General features: G+C 32.8%; 1 protein-coding gene and 1 long non-coding RNA gene across 2 annotated transcripts; both read right to left on the bottom strand.

The window, feature by feature from the left end:
* Positions 1-638: 638 nt before the first annotated feature.
* Positions 639-3,495, bottom strand: LOC145790285 (uncharacterized). The gene is made up of 3 exons (XR_014328969.1): positions 3,226-3,495; positions 2,521-2,632; positions 639-912 (listed from the first exon to the last, which is right to left on the bottom strand). It is a non-coding gene; the product is annotated as an uncharacterized LOC145790285 (long non-coding RNA).
* A 37-nt stretch (positions 3,496-3,532) lies between these two features.
* LOC145791896 (uncharacterized) lies at positions 3,533-4,354 on the bottom strand. Its single transcript, XM_082872355.1, has 3 exons — positions 4,129-4,354; positions 3,880-3,964; positions 3,533-3,752 (listed from the first exon to the last, which is right to left on the bottom strand). The coding sequence occupies exons 1-3, from the start codon at positions 4,331-4,333 to the stop codon at positions 3,533-3,535; spliced, it is 510 nt and encodes a 169-aa protein (XP_082728481.1). The 5' UTR covers positions 4,334-4,354.
* Between the last annotated feature and the right edge of the window lie 18,471 nt (positions 4,355-22,825).

Here is a 22,825-nt window from a genome sequence, read left to right as displayed (position 1 = left end):
AACTCTTATATGGTAGTGAAAATATCATAATTTTCGTATGATCACTACAAAAAAAATGACTTTTTGCGACGGTAAAATACCGTCGCTAATACTCCTTCTGCCGTCGCTAATACTTTTTGCGACGGCAAAATAACTTTTTGCGACGGCAAGAGGGGGGTCGCAACTGCAGGGGTTGCAAAAGAGTTTTTGCGACGGTAAGTGCCGTCGCTAATGTTTTGCGACGGCATTTTTACCTTTTTGCGACGGTACCGTGCAGTCGCTAATAACGTTTAAAATTTCTTGACTTTTTTGCGACGGTCCTATTTTACCGTCGCTAAAAACGTTATTTGAGACGGCAAAAAACACCGTCGCCAATAGTCTTTTTTAAAAAAAAAACACTGTTTTTTGCGACGGGTGGTGCCGTCGTAAAAAGTATAAAAAAAATGAAATTTTCTATTTTTTGCGACACTGTAATGCCGTCGCAAAAAATATTAAAAAATAATAAAATTTCTATTTTTTGCGACATATAATATCGTCGCAAAAAATAAACCCTGTAACAAAATTAATAAAAATATTAAAATTTTCTATTTTTTCCAACGGTGGTGCCGTCTCTCTCTCTCTCAGAGCTAATTATTTACATTCCATTCACAAAAACATCATAACAGAAAATAAAAATAAAAATTAATCAAACCATCAAATTCAATATTTTACAAAGAACAATTAAATTGTACATGTTCATAAAAACATATTTAAATTATAAAATTCACCCAAATCCTAAAAAAAATAAAATAATAAAATAAAATCTAAAAGAAACATATTTAATTGAATGTCAGACTCTCCAAGTGACTGAGAATCTATAGGAGGATTTGATTTTGATTTTGCTGTGAGATTAATCCTGGGGGATCCAACATCTGAATCATCACCTCCAAAAGCCTAAATGAACAAAAAAACAAACATAATAATAAGGAAATAACAATGTCAGACCTGGTTAAATGTCTAAATAATAAAGAACAAATCACATTTTTTAAAGAAATAAACGAATGTTAAAAACAAATTATTACATTTAAAATAATTGTTGTTTCTATTCTTTGATCTGTGAAACTATTCAGCTAATCATTCAGCTCATATAATCTCTAAAGTGAGCACTAAATCCCTAGTCTTCCTCTTATTTAGTTTCTCAACCAAACCTGATCTTAAGGTACTGTTCTGAAGGCACTGTTCACAGCATCCCAAAGGACCCAAACAGTCCTTTCCTTCTTTAAAAACATGGATTTTGCTTCAGCTCAATTAAAGCAACCATATTTTTGGTACAAAATTCAGAAGTTCACATTCCTTTTACTCAACACTGGATATGAGGCATAATAATGTATTGGCCACACATGCAGCAATATTCAATAGAGTGAGAATGTTAATATTATGAGAACAAAGGCAAAATACTCAAAATGTAGGTGCAAAATTATAATAGTCTTTTGGCATTCCTTAATCTCAGAGATAAAATTGAAGCTATTCAGGAAAACTCATCATTGGAGATGCTAAATATGTAGAGGCACTAACTGAAGTAACAAAAACACAGAAATGAACTTATACTAATTCCAAAATTTTCCTGCTAAGATAGAAAGAAGCTAATGTAGTAGAAGATCCTACAAATCTACAGAATTATGTGATTAGTACCCTTTCCATTTGCATTTGGTTTGACATCTTTTTACCTACCAGACTTCCAAAACAAAGGTTTTAGCCATGACACTGTATACTCCACTCGTCAGTTTTTTCTGTCAATTTTTTCTATCTTTTATCGTACTGCTCTTCTACCACCAAACGAAATTATGTCATAAGCATGCTTATCATACATTTTGAAATGACTTCCATCTTTTTCTAAAAGAAAACAAAGAACATTTAGCTTTTATTTATTTATTTATTTTATCAAAAAGGAGGACATTTAGCTCTTCTATGGTTGAATTTTCACAAATCACCATGAACATACCCAAGACTACATTTCGTCCACAAATGACTGAGCTTACACCTTTTCCTTTACACTTTGTTCCATGTGTTATTTTCCTATCTTACAGTTAATATTTAACTAAAAAGATAGTTGTGAATCCAAAGTTGTGAATCCAAAGATCCATGGATTTACAAAATGTTGTGTTTTGAAGACCTAAACCCTCATCGTCAAACATGACAGCTTCCAAAATCAAGATATGACTAAAGTATCCATTGAGCTCAAGGAACAAAATTTTGTTACGTTACCATCAAAATGGTTGAAATATTTCCATTTCCTAGGATCTATAGACCTTAAATATGTTTAATTATTTAATTATTGGGCTCATATGAACATTTATATTGGCTTTAGTTTCTATTTCCAAATAATTCCATATATTCCCTTTTTTATTTTTTCCTTGTGTTAAAACATTTCTGAAACATTTCAGTTTCCAAGCGAACTTAAACAGCATATCGAAACAAAATTTTGATATAAGAGAATGCATTAGGAAAGGGGATAATCAACTACGTTCAAGATAAACTAAAACAAAGACTCTTAATCATTACCTCTTATCAACAAGGTCAGTTTTGTTCCCAACAATGACAATTATAACGTCACTGCCCCGTTCAGTGCGAACCTGCTCAATCCATTTTGTGGTGTTCAGGATTGATTGCCTTCCTACACCCCCCAAAACAAATTATCACAAGTGTATCATAGAAGGCATTAAGTCAGAAGAGCAAGCAAGATGCTTAGAAAATAAATTTGAATTTTTATTTTATTTTAAATAAGCTGCATCTGTTCAGGTGGCTGTAACCTATAGCACACCATTTTTCAGTCACAACTAATCACAACTTATCTCTTTGTGGGAGCTTTTAAATCTAAAAACCATTTTAGTTAATGTACAAGTTCCATTTACAGTTTCATAGTTTACATTAACATTAACACTAATTAAAAAATTATTATTATTTATTAAATGAAAAAATTAAGATATAAGTCATTTATTAAATGAAATGATAAACAGATTGAATAATATGGCTACCTTATTCCTAGAAAGCTTCAACATAGAAGTTCTGACAGCTTAGGGCAGCAAAAATACAACATCAGACCACTCTCTTTATAAGAAGATTGGTGGATCATATAATTCTATCCCTAGAAAGCTTCGACATATAAGTTCTGCCAGCTAAGTGCAGAAAAATACAAGAAGATGCAGATCCAATAATTCTATTTCAAATGATGCTCAAAAAGAGATGCCATCTCGATCTACAACATACCTATTCATTTTCTTTTGAAACTTGTTGCCCACTAGATGCATCGGACACCTACAATATGTTAGTATAATGTGTTAATAATTTCCATATGTATATATACAAATTGATAAAACGTAAAATTCGTTAATTTGTAAGTATTGCACCTCTCTCAAGCTCATACTCCCAGCCATACCCTGTGACTCTAAGAACAAAACACGTGTCGTTAGGTTCTTGATCGTCGTAGTGAACCTAGACTCAACGTCATCAATAAAAAGAATGAGCACAGGTATAAACAAATATATGAACCCCATTTTTAGCCTTGTCATCTAGATTAAATAAATATATGCGAAAAAAGTCCAGGTATTAACATAAAAAAAATTGCACGAATATTGGTGTAAGTTAATTTTAAGCAACAAACAAAAAATTGCACCAATTGAATATTGCCACTTAGCCCAAATGCCTTGTATGATGGCATAAATGAAAAGCCGTCAAGAAGTTTCGTGCACTTCAACCCCCACTTCGCCATCAAGAACTCAATTAGATGATGCCCGCTGCACAAAACAAAACAAAACAAATATATAAATACATAATACATTTTTAATAAAATTCAAAGATTAACATTGTTGAAATGTAAACTGCCAACACAAAATCACATTATATGAAATATATGAAAAATACCTTATATTGTGATGGGTTGTTATGAAAACAGATCCTGGAGAATTTTGGAGTAGAAATGTCACAGTGGCAAAGAGATCATCAAAGCCTATTCAAAAACAGACCAAAAACAAAAACAACTACGGATATATGTATGTGTGTAACCAAGATAAGAACAACCCACAAACAAACAAATATCTTACAAACCCAAAACCAACAGCAAACAAATACAGAGTTACATAACATAAACAAAGAAAAATATGAAACTTTTACCGCAGATCTTGACGGGGGCTTCGAGCTCGAAGAGATTGGGTTGTTGGAGGAAGATTTCTCTCGAAACAGTGCAAAACTGACGGATCTCGGCCTCGGAGAGCTGGACCTGGACCTGGCGTACACTCCTCGCCTGCCGAAACTCCAAAAGCCGATTAATGATGTCATCAAGAACTGCAGGGTCCATCCCCTGCCCATTTTGCGCCATCAAACCTCTCTCTCTCCCTCCCTCCCTCCCTCCCTCTTCAATTAATTCTTAGGGTTTCACAGAAAAAAAACCCTAGATTTCCAAACACAACGAGAAATAAGAGGTGGAAGATTGAGCGACGAGAGGTGGATCGGAGGCAGAAATTAGGGTTTGAAGAGGATGAATGAGAGAGAGAGAGAGAGGGAGAGAGGGCGGGGAGTAGACGAGATCGATGATCTTTTCTCTCTCACTCTCTCTTTTCTTTGCCTGGTTGCCACATCAAAGACTGAACAGATTGGGGATTTTGGGTTTTTGGGGGGAGGGGGAATGGAAAACAACGAACAGATTAGGGATTTTGGGTTTTTGGGGAGGGGGGAGGGGGGAGCGGGAATGGAAAGAGGGAGGGGGGAACCGGGTGGGAATGGAAAGAGGAATTTTTTTGGATTTTTTTTATTTTTATTTTCATTACAAATAAATATTTAAATAATAAAATGATTTTTTTTTGGCAATAAAAATAATTTTTTTATAGTTAATGAATTTTTATTTTTATTTTTATTTTTTCATTTAGTAAGGTTAAAAATTTATTTGTTTCATATTTATTTTAATGAATATAAAATTATTATTATTTTTTTATTTGGTAGAAGTAGGGATAATATTTTCCATTAAAATAAAGTTAATTTTTTGTGGCCAATGAGAGAAAGAGATATATAGAGAGAGAGACAGGGAGACAGAGAGAGAAAGAGATAGAGAGAGAGACATAGAAAAATAGAGATAAACAAGATATGAGCGAGAGATAGACAAAGATAGAGAGAAATAGAGCGAAAAGAGATGATCGAGAGAAAGACATAGAAAAAGAGAAACGAAGAGAGAAGAAAGATGAGCGAGAGAAATAGAGAGAAGATAAATGAGCGAGAGAGAAGAGAGATAGAGAGATGAGAGAGATAGAGAGAAGAGAGATGAGCGAGAGACAAAGAGAGAAAGAGAAAGAGAAAGAGACAGAGACAAAGACTGACAGATAGAGAAGAGTGATAAGTGAAAGAGAGAAGAGAGGTAATATTTTGTGGTAGAGGAGAGGAAGCGGCAGTAGTGGTGAAGGTGGTGGATAAGAGACGGTGGTGGTGGTGGTGATAGCGAAGGAGATTAGTGGTGAAGTTGTGGTAGTGGTAGAATAGATGGAGTGACAGTGGTAAAAGAGAGGTAATGGTAGTAGTAGTAGTGGCAATAGTGGTAGTGGTGGTAGTGGAGTGGTGGCGATGGTAGTAATAATGGTAGTCGTAAAGGTGAAATGGCGGCCGTGGTAGCAGTGGTGGTAGTGAAATGGCGTTTGCAGTAGTGGTCAAAGTGGTAGAGGAGATGAGTGGTAAGAGAAAGAGATGAGTGAGAGACACAGAGAGAGAGAGATAAAAGAGATAGAGAGAAGAGAGCTGGACGAGAGACACAGAGAAAAGAGAGAGACAGACAAACAGAGAAGAGTGATGAGTGAGAGAGAGAAAGAGAAGAATGACAGAGACACAGAGAGAAAGAGAGAGACGGACAGACAGACAGACAGAGAAGAGTGATGAGTGAGAGAAAGAGAGAGAGACAGAGAGACAGAGACAGAAAAGAGAGACAGAGACACATAGAGAAAGGGAGAGACAGACAGACAGAGAAAAGTGATGAGTAAGAGAGGGAAAGAGAAGAGAGACAGAGACAGAGAGATAGGAAGATGAAAAAATGGGTGAAAAGAGAAATGTTCAAAAGAGTAAGGCGACGTCGTTTATAGTAGATCGATAAATCGAGAATGAGCTCGATAAATAGAGAAGATGAGAGTAAGAGAACGAGCAAGACGAACATAGTGAGGGAGAAATAGACAAGTAGACAGAGAGAGAGAAGAGTGATGAGTGAGAGAGAGACAGGGAGAGAGAGAGAGAGATAGAAAAGGAGAGAGAAACAAGAGATGAGCGAGAGATAGACAAAAAGAGAGAGAAATAAAACGAAAAGAGATGAGCGAGAGAGAGACACAGAAAAAGAGAGAGACAAAGAGATAAGAGAAATAAGCGAGAAAGATAGAAAGAGAGAGAGAGAAAAAAGAAATGAGAGAGATAGAGAGAATAAAGATGAGCGAGAGAAAACAGATGTGAGAGATAGAGAGAAGAGAGATAGACGAGAGACACAGAGAGAAAATGAGAGAGAGAAACAGACAGACAGAGAAAAAAGAGTGATGAGTGAAAAAGATAAAGATAAGAGATAGAGATAGAGACAGAGAGACAAGAAGATGAAAAAATGAATGAAAAGAGAAATGTTATATCAAAAGAGTAAGACGATATTGTTTTTTTTAATTTTTTTTGCAACAGAAAAAAGTACTAGAATTTATTCAAACCATTTTGTGACTGTATATATATGAAGCTGTCTCAAAACCACAATCACTATGCTAGGTTAGAGTTTTCCAAAAACTCTTTTGAGAAAATTATACTTTCTTGGTTTCTGTGTTATATTGTTTTTATTGAATTTTTTAATATTTTAAGTATTTTTTTTTTAATTTTTAGACACACCTAACATAAATACACCTAAAAATTTTAAAAATTGTAAAAAAAATCTTTTAAAAATTCACTAAACACCAAAAATACAATAATTCAATACATTTTTTTTTGTATTTTTATATATTTATTAATTTTTACAAATATTTTTCATAATTTTTTTTTAGATACATCTAAGTAAGGTGTATCTAAAAAAAATATTTAAAAATTTAAAAATATTCACTAAAAACAAAAAAAAAAAAACACAAAAGTCACTTTTTGCGACGGCAGAAAATGCCGTCTCAAAAAAGCAGAACATTTGCGACGGCACAATTTGCCGTCTCAAAAAATGAGAGTATTTGCGACGGTATTTTCTGCCGTCGCAAATACTCTCATTTTTTGAGACGGCAAATTGTGCCGTCGCAAATGTTCTGCTTTTTTGCGACGGCAAAAAATGCCGTCGCAAATACTCTGCTTTTTTGAGACGGCATTTTTTGCCGTCGCAAATACGCTGCTTTTTTGAGACGGCATTTTTTGCCGTCGCAAAAAGTGACTTTTTGAGACGGCAAGTGTGCCGTCGCAAATAGTTCCGTCTCATAAACCCACTTTTCCTGTAGTGGATGCAATTCAAAATAATAACAAAAATGTTTTGGACCTCTTATTTGTGAGTTCTAATAGCTTTGTGTATGTGGAAGCCCATCTAATGTGATGTTTTAGCATTATTTTATTTTTTGACTTTTCACCTCATTAGAGCTCAATTAGAACTAGTTTTAGAGAAATGTATCATTGTTAAAATAATAATGTATGTTAGAGAAGCTCTCTCTCTTTCTCTCTCTCTCTCTCTATATATATATATATATATATATATAATAGTAGTGTCTGCCCACCAGATAAGTGTCCTGTTGCATTTGAAAAATCTAAATTTTAATTTTTCTTGGTTTCGAGTCATAATCTTTTCTCTATATAATTTTGTATTTTAAATTAGCTAAAAATATACTTTTAAAAAGGGTAAATTACATTGACACCCCCTGAAGTTTAGGTTTATTACAGTTCCCTTCCTCACATTTTAAAAATTACATCTCCCCTATGAAGTTTAAAGTTTTATTACAGACTCTCCCCTCAGTAATTTAATTTTTTTAAATACTAATTTTGCCCTCACTGAGTAAATTACATTGACACCCCTCACATTTTAAAAATTACAATCTCCTCCCTAAAGTTTAAAGTAGCATTACCAATTGTTCCCTCGGTTAGTATTAGTTGGAAAAAAAAATTCATTGAAAAAAAAATTAATTGGAAAAAAAATTATCTGAAAAAAAAATTAATTGAAAAAAAAATTTATTAGTAAATTTTTTAAATTTCTGTTTAAAAACTAACATAAGCTCATTTTTTGAATTTACGTTTTTTTCTCAAATTTACAAACTGAAACAACCATTTATAAACCAAAAAAATTATCAAACAACTTTTTATGGCAGTTTTTAAAATTTTTGTAAATATTAATTGAAAACTGAAAACGAAATGGTTACCAAATAGACTTCAGATGGTAAAAATGCCGTAAAATTAACAAATAATTAAATAAGTTACCATCGTAAAAAATGACTTATCAAAAAATTCTTAGGCTATGTATGGTTTGATTTTTAGAAAAAAAAATTCGAAATTAAAAATTAATTTAGTTAAGAAATAAAAAATAAAAAATAATTATCATTTTTATATAATTTTTATCTTTTGAGTGGCTAAAAATAATTTTTTACAAATTAAATTGAAATAGCCATACGTATGTATATAACCTGCCCAAAAGTTGAAATGATAATTATTTTTTACCCTTAAATGATAATTATTTTTTATTTTTTATTTCTTAACCAAATTAATTTTTAATTTTTTTCTCTAAAAATCAAACCATACATAATCTAAGAATCTTTTGATAAGTCATTTTTTACGTTGGTAACTTATTTAATTATTTGTTAATTTTACGATATTTTTACCATCTGAGGCCTGTTTGGTAACCATTTCGTTTTCAGTTTTCAATTTATATTTAGAAAAAATTTTAAAAACTATCATAAAAACTTGTTTGATAATTTTTTTGGTTTATGAATGATTGTCTCAGTTTGTAAATTTGAGAAAAAAACATAAATTCAAAAAATATATTTACGTTGGTTTTTAAATAAAAATTTTAAAATTTTATTAACAAAAAAAATTTTCAATTAATTTTTTTCCAACTAATACTAACTGATGGGGCAATTGATAATGCTACTTTAAACCTTAGGGAGGGGATTGTAATTTCCAAAATGTGAGGGATGTTAATGTAATTTATCCAATGAGAGCAAAATTGGTATTTAAAAAAATTAAATTGCTGAAGGAGAAAATCTATGATAAAACTTTAAACCTCAGAAATGAGATGTAATTTTCAAAAGATGAAGGAAGAACTATAATAAACATAAATATCAGGAGATGTTAATATAATTTACTCTTTTAAAAATTAAAATATCACATTGTGTCAACATCATTTCAAGTTTTTCTGCTTATAAAAATATAGATATATATAGTTGAATTAGAAAGTAATATTTAACTAATGTATTTGTAGCGTAGGATGGTATATGAACAAATTGAAAAGTCTTAGAGAGGTTAGGTTAGATACTGGTCACGTTCAAATCATATCCATTCATTCCACGACAGAATTACACCATGTATTATTTATATATTCATATCCATATTCATATTCGGAGAGGAAAGAAAAAAAAAAAAATACCATTTGGTTATTATTATTATTATTGTTATTTTATTGTATAGTAATTTGACAGATACCGTTTGTTTTTATTAAGTAGCCCTACCTAATGCTACATAGCCTTTTTTTGACAAAATCTAAAAATTTCAGTTTAATGACTTATTTGAATTATATTATTTTTTTACTTTTACATATATTTTTTCTTAATAAGTAAAAAAAATAAATTTATAAATCATACCTAAAAGAACTCTATATGTAATTTTTTTTTTAAAAAAAATCTTCATTTTTAGGTGCAAAATGATAAGGCTTACATTAATAAATATGAGTAAAACTCACTCATTTGTGACTAATTTTTTTTATTTATTTTTGAAAAAAAAAAGGAAAGATAAGAAATCAGATTACATGTAATATTTTAAATTGGGGTTCGTTTTTTTATTTATTAATCTATTTGTTTTGAATTCATTGTGGTGGCAGACCCCAAATTGTCAAATCAAAGTTAGTTCTATCCCATTATGTGCACTGGAGCATTTCGATTGGCTTTGATTGTGACTAAAATAATTTTTAGTTATGGTAGAGTGTTAGTTACAATCCAATATGATCATTTTTTATATAGATTATATCATGTTGTTTTTAAATCTAAGAAAGTAGGGATACATATAGTATGAACCTTTTTTTTGGAGTGTAGTATTTTTTCAATTACACACGGCCTCTGTTTCGGAAGTGGGTTGGTTTTTTGATTTTTTGATTTTTTTAGTTATTTTAAAAAATTTAGTTTGGGAAGGACTTTTTTGACTTTTTGACTTTTTAGTGAGGTGTCTTCCTGTTCATTTACCAAAGTGCCCTTGTTGTTGTTGTTGTTGTTTTTTTTTCTTATTTTCGGCTTGGATTTGGCTTTTTTTGCTTACTTTTTTTTTTTTTTTTTATTTTGGGTTTGGATTTGGATTTGGATTTGGCGTTTTTTGATTTTGGGTTTGGATTTGGATTTGGATTTGGATTTGGATTTGGCGTATTTTGCTTAAATTTTTTTATTTTGGGTTTTATTTTGGCATATTTTGGTAAAATATTTATTTTTTTATTTTGGGTTTGGATTTGCCGTATTTTGCTTTATTTTTTATTTTTTTTTAAATTTATGTTTTTGTCATTTTTATTTTTGTATACATTAATTAGTTCTTGTTTTTTAATTTACGTTTTTTGTCTTATTTATTTTTATTGGTATACAATAACATTTTTTTTATTTATGTGTTTCATTTATTTGTAAATTACGTGGCAAATGGTAATTTATGTTTTTATGTTTTTTTTATATATATTTTTGAATGAGGCGTATTTTTCTCGTTATTTTTTTTTAATTTACGTTTTTGTCATTTTTTAATTCGTACACATTAATTTGTTTTTATATTTCAAAAATGGGTTTTCATGTGTTTTATTTATTTGTAAATTACATGGCAAATGGTAATTTCTGTTTTTTTTTTTTATCTTTTTGGATGAGGCGTATTTTTGTCGTTCGTTTTTTTTTTCAATTTACGGTTTTGTAATTTTTTAATTCGCACTAAACATTTTTGAATGAGGCGTATTTTATTTAAAATAATTTATGTATTTTAAGTTTTTTTTGCAAATGGTTTTTTCATGTGTTTTTTATTTTTATTTTCATTTTTATTTTATTTTCATTTTCTGTGAAATGATAAAAAGTGAGGTTTTATTTTATTGTCCTGTGTAATTTAAATAATTTAATTTTAATTTTAATTTTAATTTAATTTTATTTTAATTGTAATTTTATTTTAAATATTTAAATAATGTAAATAATCTAAAATTTTAATAAGCAAAAATTTAAAATAAATATTTAAAAAATTTAAAGCGTAAAAATTTAAATAATTTAAATATTCAAAAAATTATTTTAACAAAAAAATTTAAATAATTTAAATATTCAAAAAATTTAAATAATTTAAAATGTTAATATTTTAAATTTAAAAACAACTCTACACTCAAATCGTAACCAAACATATAAAATAAAACTCAATTAATAAATTATTTTTAAAACTCATAACCAAACACATAACTTAAAACTCCATACTACTTTCAGAAGTCTACACTGAAATCATAACCAATACATAACAAAAAAATTAAAATATTTAAAACTTTTTTTTTTGGATGAGCCGTATTTTTGTCATTCTTTTTTTAAAAATTCTCCCTACACACTAATTTATACAATTTGTTAATACATATTTTTTCATAAAAAATTAAAAAGTTAACCCAAATATTCATATTTTTTTTCAATTTTGTAGTCAAAAAAGATAAAAAGTATATTTATTTAGGACACCCTAAATAATCTCTTAATATAATATTTTATTTTATTGAACTAAAAAATTTATTTTTATTCTTTTATGATTATTTTAGGGGGAAAAAAAACCCCAAAATCCTTCCATGTCAAAAAATAGTGACAGTGGGTCAGTACCCCAAAAGTCACGCTGAGGGAACAATGCCAAGAATAGCTTCTTCTCTTTTCAGGGTATTTTGGTAAATTTACCCCACAAGGGATTGAACCCAACACATTGATTTCTGTTTTGTTTGGACGTGGCTAAATAAGCCTAATTTGTCCGGACGTGGCTAAAATAGCCTCAGTTTTGCTTCCCAAACGGTACCATAATATTTTTTCTCATTAAAAAATAAGGGTAACAGAGAGTCTAAAATTATTTTGTTTTTTTAGGAAGAGTAATGCTAGAGACCCCAAAAATTCTACCAAAAATTTTATCAAATGTCTCACATGGGTGTGTGACATTTGATAAAATTTTTGGTAGAATTTTTGGGGCCTCTAGCATTTTTGATTTAACATATCATTAGTCAAACATATAGACACATGATCTTCCTGACTTATTAAATAACTAGTGTATGCCAGTGTTTAAAGGCACGGTGTAATTAATAATGAGATTAAAATATAATTGAGTATAAAATTATTAAGCTAGAATGTAACTTATCAAATTTGTTACTAAAAATTTGAGGTAAAAATATAAATACAGGTTCGATTAGTTATCCGAAAATAAAAATATGTTATCTTTCTCACTGAGGTGGGCTTTTTCAATTTTTAAACAAATCACACCATCCCTATTATCTCTCATATCTCTTCTTGCGAAACGATTACATGTTAATAGTAAAACTAAACCACTTGTTTTTGTTAACAAATCCAATTTAAACCCAATTTAAATTTTGAATTCAAATTTATTCACAGAAGAAAAAAAAATCTTCCAATTATATTTTGATTTCATCATTAAACATAAATATTTCTAATAATATTTCGTCTCTTAATAACCAAGCAACTACAATTTTTTTATTTATTTAAGTTTTGAATTCAACTTTATTTTATTTATTAATGGTGTTGGGTTGGTAAGCAAAACTCGTCTCATTTCTTTTTTTTATTATTATTATATATTAATCAATCAAAAAAATATATAAAAAAAATTACAAATCATTCCAAAATTATTTTCAAATTTCATAATCAAACAAATTTTTTTTTTCAAATCGTGATTCAAAAACTCAAAATACAGCTTCACACTCAAATAGTAATTCTAAAATTAAACCAAATGAACTCATTTTTTTTAAGTCTCTTTTTAATCTAATTTATTTTCCCTCTTTAAAGCTTGCATATTGAAATAAAAACATAATTACACACGCAACAAATGCATCAATTTAAACATTTATAAAACAATGAAGTAAAAGTAAATTGCAACTGTGCAAAACTTGAAAGGATAAATAAGTGATTTGTATTTACCCAGCTGTGTAAAACTTGATATTTCCATCATATCCAAGAATCATGACACTTAATTTTTTATTCCCTCTCTACAATGAATCAAGTGGTCCCACGACATGAGTACGGACTTATGAAAAGCTGCATAAAACCACATTTGATTTTGGACACCACTTCTGGTATAGCAGGTTTTGTAGCAATTCAACAAACACTCTAATTGGTGGGACAAGCACACTTGATGCACGTACACTTCTATACCTGGTCCTAGATTGGCATGGCTGAGTTGTAACGGTAAGAGACGACAAGTAGGGGTGGCAGGGTTTGTCAGGGAGAGAGGAGGAGTGGCATTGGAATAAGAGAGTAGAGGAGCAGTGAGAGGCAATAACAGAAAAAGTAACGATAGGGTCGTCATTGCAAGAGAAGAGAGACGATAGATGAGGGCAAGAGGAGATGAGATGCGGTGGTAGTGGAGTGGTTGGTGGTCGTAGTAGTCAGTAGTGGAGTCGCGAGAGGAGAGGCAGAGTTCAAAGAGAGGAGAGACAGAAGAGAAAGAGGTTTGGGCTTTGATTTTGAAGTAAAAGAGAGAGTAGAGAGATTTGGAAGAGAGATGATTTAAGAAGAGAGAGTATTTGGACGGGAAATAAAGACATCTCAATCATTAAATTTTGGATGAAATAATCTGAATTGTTAAAATCAAATATATCTCTGATACATTTTAGGAGAGAGAGGGTGGGTGGCATGGGGAGGCAAAAGCATCATCTGCTTGAAGGGAGGAGTACTTGGGCGTTGGGTTTGAAAAACAGAGAGAAAGAGAGAGTGGGTGGATGGGTTAAAACCAAATGGGAGACAGCCTGTTTGGGAAGAGGAGTAAGTGGGAGAGAGTAGGTTGAAACTAAATAGTAATTCTAAAACTAAACCAAACGAACCCATTTTTTTAAAGTCTTTTTAATCTAATTTATTTTCCCTCTTTAAACCTTGCATATTACAATAAAAACATAAATACTCACACAACAAATGCATCAATTTAAACATTTATAAACAGTGAAGTAAAAGTAAATTGCAGCTGCGTAAAACTTGAAGGGATAGATAAGTGATTTGTATTTATCTAACTGTGTAAAACTCGATATTTCCATCATATCCAAGAATCATGACACTTAATTTTCTATTTCCTCTCTACAATAGGTCAAGTGGTCCCACGACATGAGTACAGACTTATGAAAAGTTGCATAAAACCACATTTGATTTTGGACACCACTTCTGGTATAGCAAGTTTTGCAACAATTCAACAAGCACGCTAATAGGTGGGACAAACACATCTGATGCGCGTACACTTCTATATCTGGTCCTAGATTGGCATGGTTGAGTTGTAACGGTGAGAGACGGCGAGTAGGAGTGGCCAGGGTTTGTCAGAGAGAGAGGAGGGACGACATTAGGAGGAGAGAGTGGAAGAGTAGTGAGAGGCAACATCAGACAGAGTAACGGTGGGGTCGTCATTACAAGAGAAGAGAGACGATAGATGAGGGCAAGAAGAGATGAGATGCGGTGGTAGTGTGGTGGTTGGTGGTCGTAGTAGTTAGTGGTGGCGTCGCGAGAGGAGAGGAAGAGTACAAAGAAAAGAGAGGCAGATGAGAGAGAGGTTTAGTCTTAGATTTTGAAGTGAAAGAGAGAGCAAAAAGATTTGGTAGAGAGATGATTTAAGGAGAGAGAGTATTTGGGCGGGAAATAAAGACATCTCAATCATTAAATTTTGGATGAAATAATCTGAACTGTTAAAATCAAATGTATCTCTGGTACATTTTAGGAGAAAGAGGGAGAGAGAGGGTGGGTGGCATGGGGAGGCAAAAGCATCATCTGCTTGGGGGAGGAGTACTTGGGCGTTGGGTTTGAAGAACAGAGAGAGAGAGAGAGAGAGAGAGAGAGAGGATGGATGGGTGGGTTAAAACCAAATGGGAGATAGGCTACTTGGGAAGAGGAGTAAGTGGGAGAGATAATTTTAAAACTAAACCAAATGAACCCATTTTTTTTAAGTCTCTTTTTAATCTAATTTATTTTCCCTCTTTAAACCTTGCACACTGCAATAAAAACATAAATACACACATAACAAATGCATCAATTTAAACATTTATAAAACAATGAAGTAAAAGTAAATTGTAACTGTGTAAAACTTGAAGGGATAGATAAGTGATTTGTATTTACCCAACTGTGTAAAACTCGATATTTCCATCATATCGAAGAATCATGACACTTAATTTTCTATTCCCTCTCTACAATGAATCAAGTGGTCCCACGACATGAGTGCAGACTTATGAAAAGCTACATAAAACCACATTTGATTTTGGACACCACTTCTGGTATAGTAGGTTTTGCAGCAATTCAACAAACATGCTAATAGATGGGATAAACACACTTGATACGCGTACACTTCTATACCTAGTCTTAGATTGGCATGGCTGAGATGTAACGGTGAGAGACGGCTAGTAGGAGTGGCCAAGGTTTGTCAGAGAGAGAGGTGGAGCGGCATTGGAAGGAGAGAGTGGAAGAGCAGTGAGAGGCAACAGTAGACAGAGTAACGGTGGGGTCGTCATTGCAAGAGAAGAGAGACGATAAATGAGGGCAAGAGGAGATGAGATGCGGTGGTAGTCGGGTGGTTGGTGGTCGTAGTAGTCGGTGGTGGCGTCGCGAAAGGAGAGACTGAGTACAAAGAGAGGAGAGACAGAGGAGAGAGAGTTTTGGGCTTAGATTTTGAAGTGGGAGAGAGAGAGAGAGAGCAAAGAGGTTTGGTAGAGAGATGATTTAAGGAGAGAGAGTATTTGGGCGGGAAATAAAGACATCTCAATCATTAAATTTTGGATGAAATAATTTGAACAATTAAAATCAAATGTATCTCTAGTACATTTTGGGAGAAAGAGGGAGATAGAAGGTGGGTGGCACGGGGAAGCAAAAGCATCATCTGCTTGGAGGGAGGAGTACTTGGGCGTTGGGTTTGAAGAACAGAGAGAGAGAGAGAATGGATGGGTGGGTTAAAACCAAATGGGAGATACGCTACATGGGAAGAGGAGTAAGGGGGAGAGATAATTTTAAAACTAAACCAAATGAACCCATTTTTTTTAAGTCTCTTTTTAATCTAATTTATTTTTCCTCTTTAAACCTTACATATTGCAATAAAAACATAAATACACACATAACAAATGCATCAATTTAAACATTTATAAAACAATGAAGTAAAAGTAAATTGTAACTGTGTAAAACTTGAAGGGATAGATAAGTGATTTGTATTTACCCAACTGTGTAAAACTCGATATTTCCATCATATCGAAGAATCATGACACTTAATTTTCTATTCCCTCTCTACAATGAATCAAGTGGTCCCACGACATGAGTGCAGACTTATGAAAAGCTACATAAACCCACATTTGATTTTGGACACCACTTCTGGTATAGTAGGTTTTGCAGCAATTCAACAAACACGCTAATAGATGGGATAAACACACTTGATACGCGTACACTTCTATACCTAGTCTTAGATTGGCATGGCTGAGATGTAACGGTGAGAGACGACTAGTAGGAGTGGCCAAGGTTTGTCAGAGAGAGAGGTGGAGCGGCATTGGAAGGAGAGAGTGGAAGAGCAGTGAGAGGCAACAGTAGACAGAGTAACGGTAGGGTCGTCATTGCAAGAGAAGAGAGACGATAAATGAGGGCAAGAGGAGATGAGATGCGGTGGTAGTGGGGTGGTTGGTGGTCGTACTAGTCGGTGGTGGCGTCGCGAGAGGAGAGACAGAATACAAAGAGAGGAGAGACAAATGAGAGAGAGGTTTGGGCTTAGATTTTGAAGTGTGAGAGAGAGAGCAAAGAGGTTTGGCAGAGAGATGATTTAAGGAGAGAGAGTATTTGGGCGGGAAATAAAGACATCTCAATCATTAAATTTTGTATGAAATAATCTGAACCGTTAAAATCAAATGTATCTCTAGTACATTTTGGGAGAAAAAGAGAGAGAGAGAGAGTGGGTGGCATGGGGAGGCAAAAGCACCATCTGCTTGGGAGGAGGAGTACTTGGGCGTTGCGTTTGAAGAACAAAGAAAGAGAGAGAGAGAGAGTAGGTAGGTGGGTGGGTTAAAACCAAATGGGAGATCGCCTACTTAGGAAGAGGAGTAAGTGGGAGAGAGTGGGTTAAAACCAAATTGTAATTCTAAAACTAAACCAAATGAACCCATTTTTTTTAAGTCTCTTTTTAATCTAATTTATTTGCCTTCTCTAAACCTTGCATATTGAATAAAAACATAAATACACACATAACAAATGCATCAATTTAAACATTTATAAAACAATGAAGTAAACGTAAATTGTAACTGTGTAAAACTTGAAGGGATAGATAAGTGATTTGTATTTACCCAACTGTGTAAAACTTGATATTTCCATCATATCCAAGAATCATGACACTTAATTTTCTATTTCCTCTCTACCATAAATCAAGTGGTCCCACAACATGAGTATGAAAAGCTACATAAAACCACATTTGATTTTGGACACCACTTCTGGTATAGTAGGTTTTGCAACAATTCAACAAACACGCTAATAGGTGGGACAAACACACCTGATGCGCATACACTTCTATACTTGGTCTTAAATTGGCATGGCTGAGTTGTAACGGTGAGAGACGGCGAGTAGGAGTGGCCAGGGTTTGTCAGAGAGAGGAGGAGCGGCATTGGAATGAGAGAGTAGAAGAGCAGTGAGAGGCAACGACGGACAGAGTAACGGTGGGGTCATCATTGCAAGAGAAGAGAGACGATAGATAAGGGCAAGAGGAGATGAGATGCGGTGGTAATGGGGTGGTTAGTGGTTGTAGTAGTCGGTGGTGGCGTCGCAAAATGAGAGACAGAGTACAAAGAGAGGAGAGACAGAGGAGAGAGAGGTTTGGGCTGAGATTTTGAAGTAAGAAAGAGAGAGAGAGAGAAAGAGAGAGAGCAGAGAGGTTTGGTAGAGAGATGATTTAAGGAGAGAGAGTACTTGGGCAGGAAAGAAAGACATTTCAATCATTAAATTTTGGATGAAATAATCTGAACCGTTAAAATCAAATGTATCTCTGATACATTTTGGGAGAGAGAGGAAGAGAGAGGGTAGGTGGCATGGGGAGGTCAAAGCATCAAATGCTTGGGGGGAGAAGTATTTGGGTGTTGGGCTTGAAGAACAAAGAGAGAGAGAGAGAGAGAGAGAGCAAGTGTAATAACCCTCACCACTGATTACTGCTAAACTGAGACTGATTATGATAAGTAATTGAATCGACTGAAATACTGAACTGACTAATTGAATGTACTAGTTTAAATGCATGTCTATCTGTTTGACTGTTTAATTATCTGTCCATGTTTTATGTTGTAAATTGTGAATTGAATGCCTTATCGGCGGCCGAATCTGAAATTGATTGATGATTTATGATCATTAGAAATTATGTGATTTATGGTGTATTTATCCGAAATGTGATTTGGTACGATTAAATTAGATTAATAAAGCTAAATTATAAAAGTTGGTCTTATTTACCATCTTGCCATGCTAGTGGGGCAATATGTTAATGCACTTGAGCCTTACACTTGATCACACAACATTTTCCTCAGCCAATTTCCTTGTTCTAGCTGACTAGAGTGAGAGAGTGAGAGGAATTGAGTTGTTCTTGAGAGTTTGGCTTAGAGGACTTGAAGAATTGAAGGTTTCTTTGCAATTGAGCTTATATTCTTGAGCTTGAAGATTTAAGGTTGGTGTTTCACCCTCTCATTTGTGTAATTGAGCTGTATCTTGCGTAGTCCATGGTTAATGAGTGGTCCAAGTCTAGAATTGGCTTAATGTATTGAATTGTAGCATAAATCATGCATGCATGCTTATATCCTAGCATTTTGAGGTTGAATACATGAAATTTGGCACATGCATGTTCATATTTTTGCATTGGACCATGAACTCATCTTGGTTTTGAAGGAATTGGCTCATTTGAGCAAGTAATTGAAGCTTGGAATTGGTTTAAACTCATGCATGTCATGTTTGAGTTATGTTCTTGAGTTTTGGTTTGAAATTGGATTTATTTGAACTACCTTTAGGCTTTGATTTTTATAATTGAGCTTTGAATCATGTTAAACTATGAGTTTTGAAGTGTTTTCCAGGAAATGGCCCCAAAGGAACCGAATTTGATACATTTGAAGTTGAATTTGAGCTTGAGGTTCAAATCTGGGAATTCCAGATTTTGAACTCACACTCGAACGGGGTGACTGTCGCTCGAGCGTGAAATTCGTGCTCCCAGTACTTTGCACTGTTTTGATGTCTGCTCGAGCGAGGTAATTGACGCTCGAGCGGGACCTTGTGTCTTACGTTCGAGGGGGTGTCGAGCGCCCAATCGAGCGTGAATTTCACCTATCTAGCACTTTTGACTGTTTTGCAGTACGCTCGAGTGTCTAAGTCTGCGCTCGAGCAGAAACCTTTGTCTGCATGTCCGCTCGAGTGGAGTAATCGACGCTCGAGCTAGAACCCTGTTTTCTGAAAATTCTGAAAATATTTTTAAAGTGCATCTTTGCATCCTCATTTCATCCTAGGCATTCCTAGGCCTAGTTTAAGGTATTTTAATGAGGATATTGATGTAGAACTACACCGAGTCAAGATAGGGATTAAGTTATATTTTCCCAACTGTATAGATTAGTGTGTGTTCACTCTGTAACTGTGTAGGGTTGGCATCCGGAGACGCGCTCTAGCTTAACTGTAGCCCAGAACTCTGTGAGTAACAACTGTGTAAAGATATGTTCAAATATGAATATCTTCTGAATGATTAAACTGTACTGTTTCTGAATTGATACTGTTAACTGAATGAATGTATGTCCTTTATTGTGAATTGTACTGTGGCATCCATAGCAACTACTGTTACTGTTACTGCTATTGTTACAGAGATCTTTGTCGGTTCCCATGTTTGGAACCATTACTGATGGGCATCATTGACTGCTTGGTCTCTCAAGACCTACTGTTTACTGTACTGTTTCTGCTAATGGATGTACCACATATGACTGTTATGACTGAATGACTGTTATACTGAATCAATTGACTGTTTTCAATACTGAAAAGACATTCATTCTTAACCTCTTTACACATTATGTTATTCACTGGGCTTTAGCTCACTGCTCATATATATATATATATATATATGTAGGTGTTCAGGCACCAGACCGGAGCTAGGAGCGTGGGTTAGACTCCCCTTTTTATCAAGCCAACCACTGTGCCTCACTGCGAGGTTCCGAGTCCGTTCAAGCTATGGCTTAGGGGTGTTTTAATTTTCCCCGTCTGTCTCTGTATCTGTTTTGTAATGTTGTATAGACTGATAACACTGTACTGTACTGTCTTAACAGGGATTAAGTCCTTGTCCTGAATGATTGTAAATGTTGTACATACTGTTTTGCACTGATTGTATATATGTATGAAAAGTCTTTTTGCATACAGACTGTCACAGCTCATTGGACACTGTTTACTTACTGTTTTGGCTTCCGCCATGCCCCTGTACTCTGTATTACTGTTAAGCAGGCCTTCGGTAATCTCGGATTATTGGCCGGTTACGATGCTAAACCCATAGGGGCGGGTTTGGGTCATGACAGAAAGAGTGGGTAGGTGGGTTAAAACCAAATGGGATACTGCCTGCTTGGGAAGAAGAGTAAGTGAAAGTGAGAGAGAGAGAGAGAGAGAGAGAGAGGGCGGGAACTAACATTGATTTGAACCAAATGCAATTTAGACCATTAAAACCAAATGTAGGACAAATGATGCCATGTAGGACAAATGTGTCTCATCTGTACTGTCCATCCCCAGCCAGCAATGAATCCTAACTGTGCAAATGTCCTAGTAGGAAAAATGTGTGTAGAATATTTTCAAAAACTTCTTCTCTTATTATATAGATTTTTACTAAAATGGCGACAAAGTTTGGTCCTAACCAATAACTTATTGACAGCACTAATAAAGAAAGGACTCCTACTATTGAGAGACATACCTTGTTTGATTTTAATTTTTTGAATTCAATTTTTTAAAAATTAATTTTTTAATTTTTTTTAATTTTTAGTGAATTGTTTAATATTTTAAGTAATTTTTTTATTTTTTTATATATAGTTAATATAAATACAATTAAAATGTATAATATTTGTGATTTTTTTTTAAAAAAATCACTAAATATGACAATTATAAAAAAATGAAAATTTAATACATTTTTTTGTATTTTTGTGTATTTATTAATTTTTTAAATATTTTACTTTTTAGGTATATTTAGGTTAGGTGTATTTAAAAAATAAAAAATTTGTTTAAAATATTAAAAAAATCACTGAAAACAAAAAATAAAATGTCAAAATAAAAAAATTATTTTCAAAAAATTAGAACCGAAGTCACAACTCATGTTTTTGCAATGGAATGTTTTTATTAGTGACGCACCCCCACCCACTTGCTGCAGCTTAAATAAATGGAAAAATTTAGAAGACTAGAAAAATTACATAATTGTTTCACAGAAAGTAGAGAAAGGAAAATTTAGTTAAAATTCCTCTATTGGATTTTTATTATGTAAAAATGACGGTCTAATTTATTTTATTTTATAAACCTTTTAAGGAGAAGGCACATAATTGAGTAAGGACAAAGTAAAATATTCTTTTTTCTTAGATAATATTATCGGAGTAACATGTTACTGTTAAATAAAGTAACATATTGCTATTTACAACAATTTTGAAGATAATAGTTTTTTTTTTTTTTTTTTTTTAAGAATTTCATATTTAACATGGATCTTATTTTTTTTAGAGGACAAACACAAGCATAATACATATAATTACTAAACAAATGATATAGAGTTTACATATTTTGCCAGCTTATGTTCTGGTTCAACTAGCTTCCTCCCTACTTTAATTATGAGGTGTTTTGAGAAAATGGTTAAAAATTGATTTTTTTAATTTTTTTAGCTTTTTTTTACTGTTTTATATGAAAAGTGATGTGACCAAAAATAGGTTAAAAGCTGACTTTTTGACTTTTAACTTTTAACTTTTAACCCATGTTCCCAAATGATCCCATAGAAACACAAAAAACTTACTTAAAGACAAAATATCTTGAATTACTAAAGCCACCTCCCAATCCATCTGGCAAGTTTGTTCAAAACTATTTACTAACACCTTGCAATTAGGATTGTGCAAAATACCGTCCAATCTGTTAAAAACGCACCGATCCACATCAATCTGCATCGCTCTAACTGCTAACTGCAGTTTAAACTTTAAAATTTATAATTTGCCAATCAAACCGTTCCGCTCCGTTATAGTTTATATATATATATATATATTTTAACTTCCAATGAAATATTAATGTAAAAATGAGTGTGAGAGAGATTTAAACTATGAAATTTATTACGAATTAGTGGTTATATATATGAAACATATTATGTAAAATTACTCTGTGTTATATATCTAAAAAATATTATATAAATTATTGTTATATATTATGTAAATGTATGATAATTAGTTAGAATATTCTTCAATTCGCCAAAAGCTGCCCAAATCGCAATTTGTCAATTCGCTAATCCGTTAACC

This window comes from Camellia sinensis, chromosome 5, assembly GCF_055761805.1.
Source record: "Camellia sinensis isolate YWXY chromosome 5, ASM5576180v1, whole genome shotgun sequence".
Lineage (NCBI taxonomy): Eukaryota > Viridiplantae > Streptophyta > Magnoliopsida > Ericales > Theaceae > Camellia > Camellia sinensis.
This window is presented reverse-complemented; position numbering and strand designations above follow the sequence as displayed.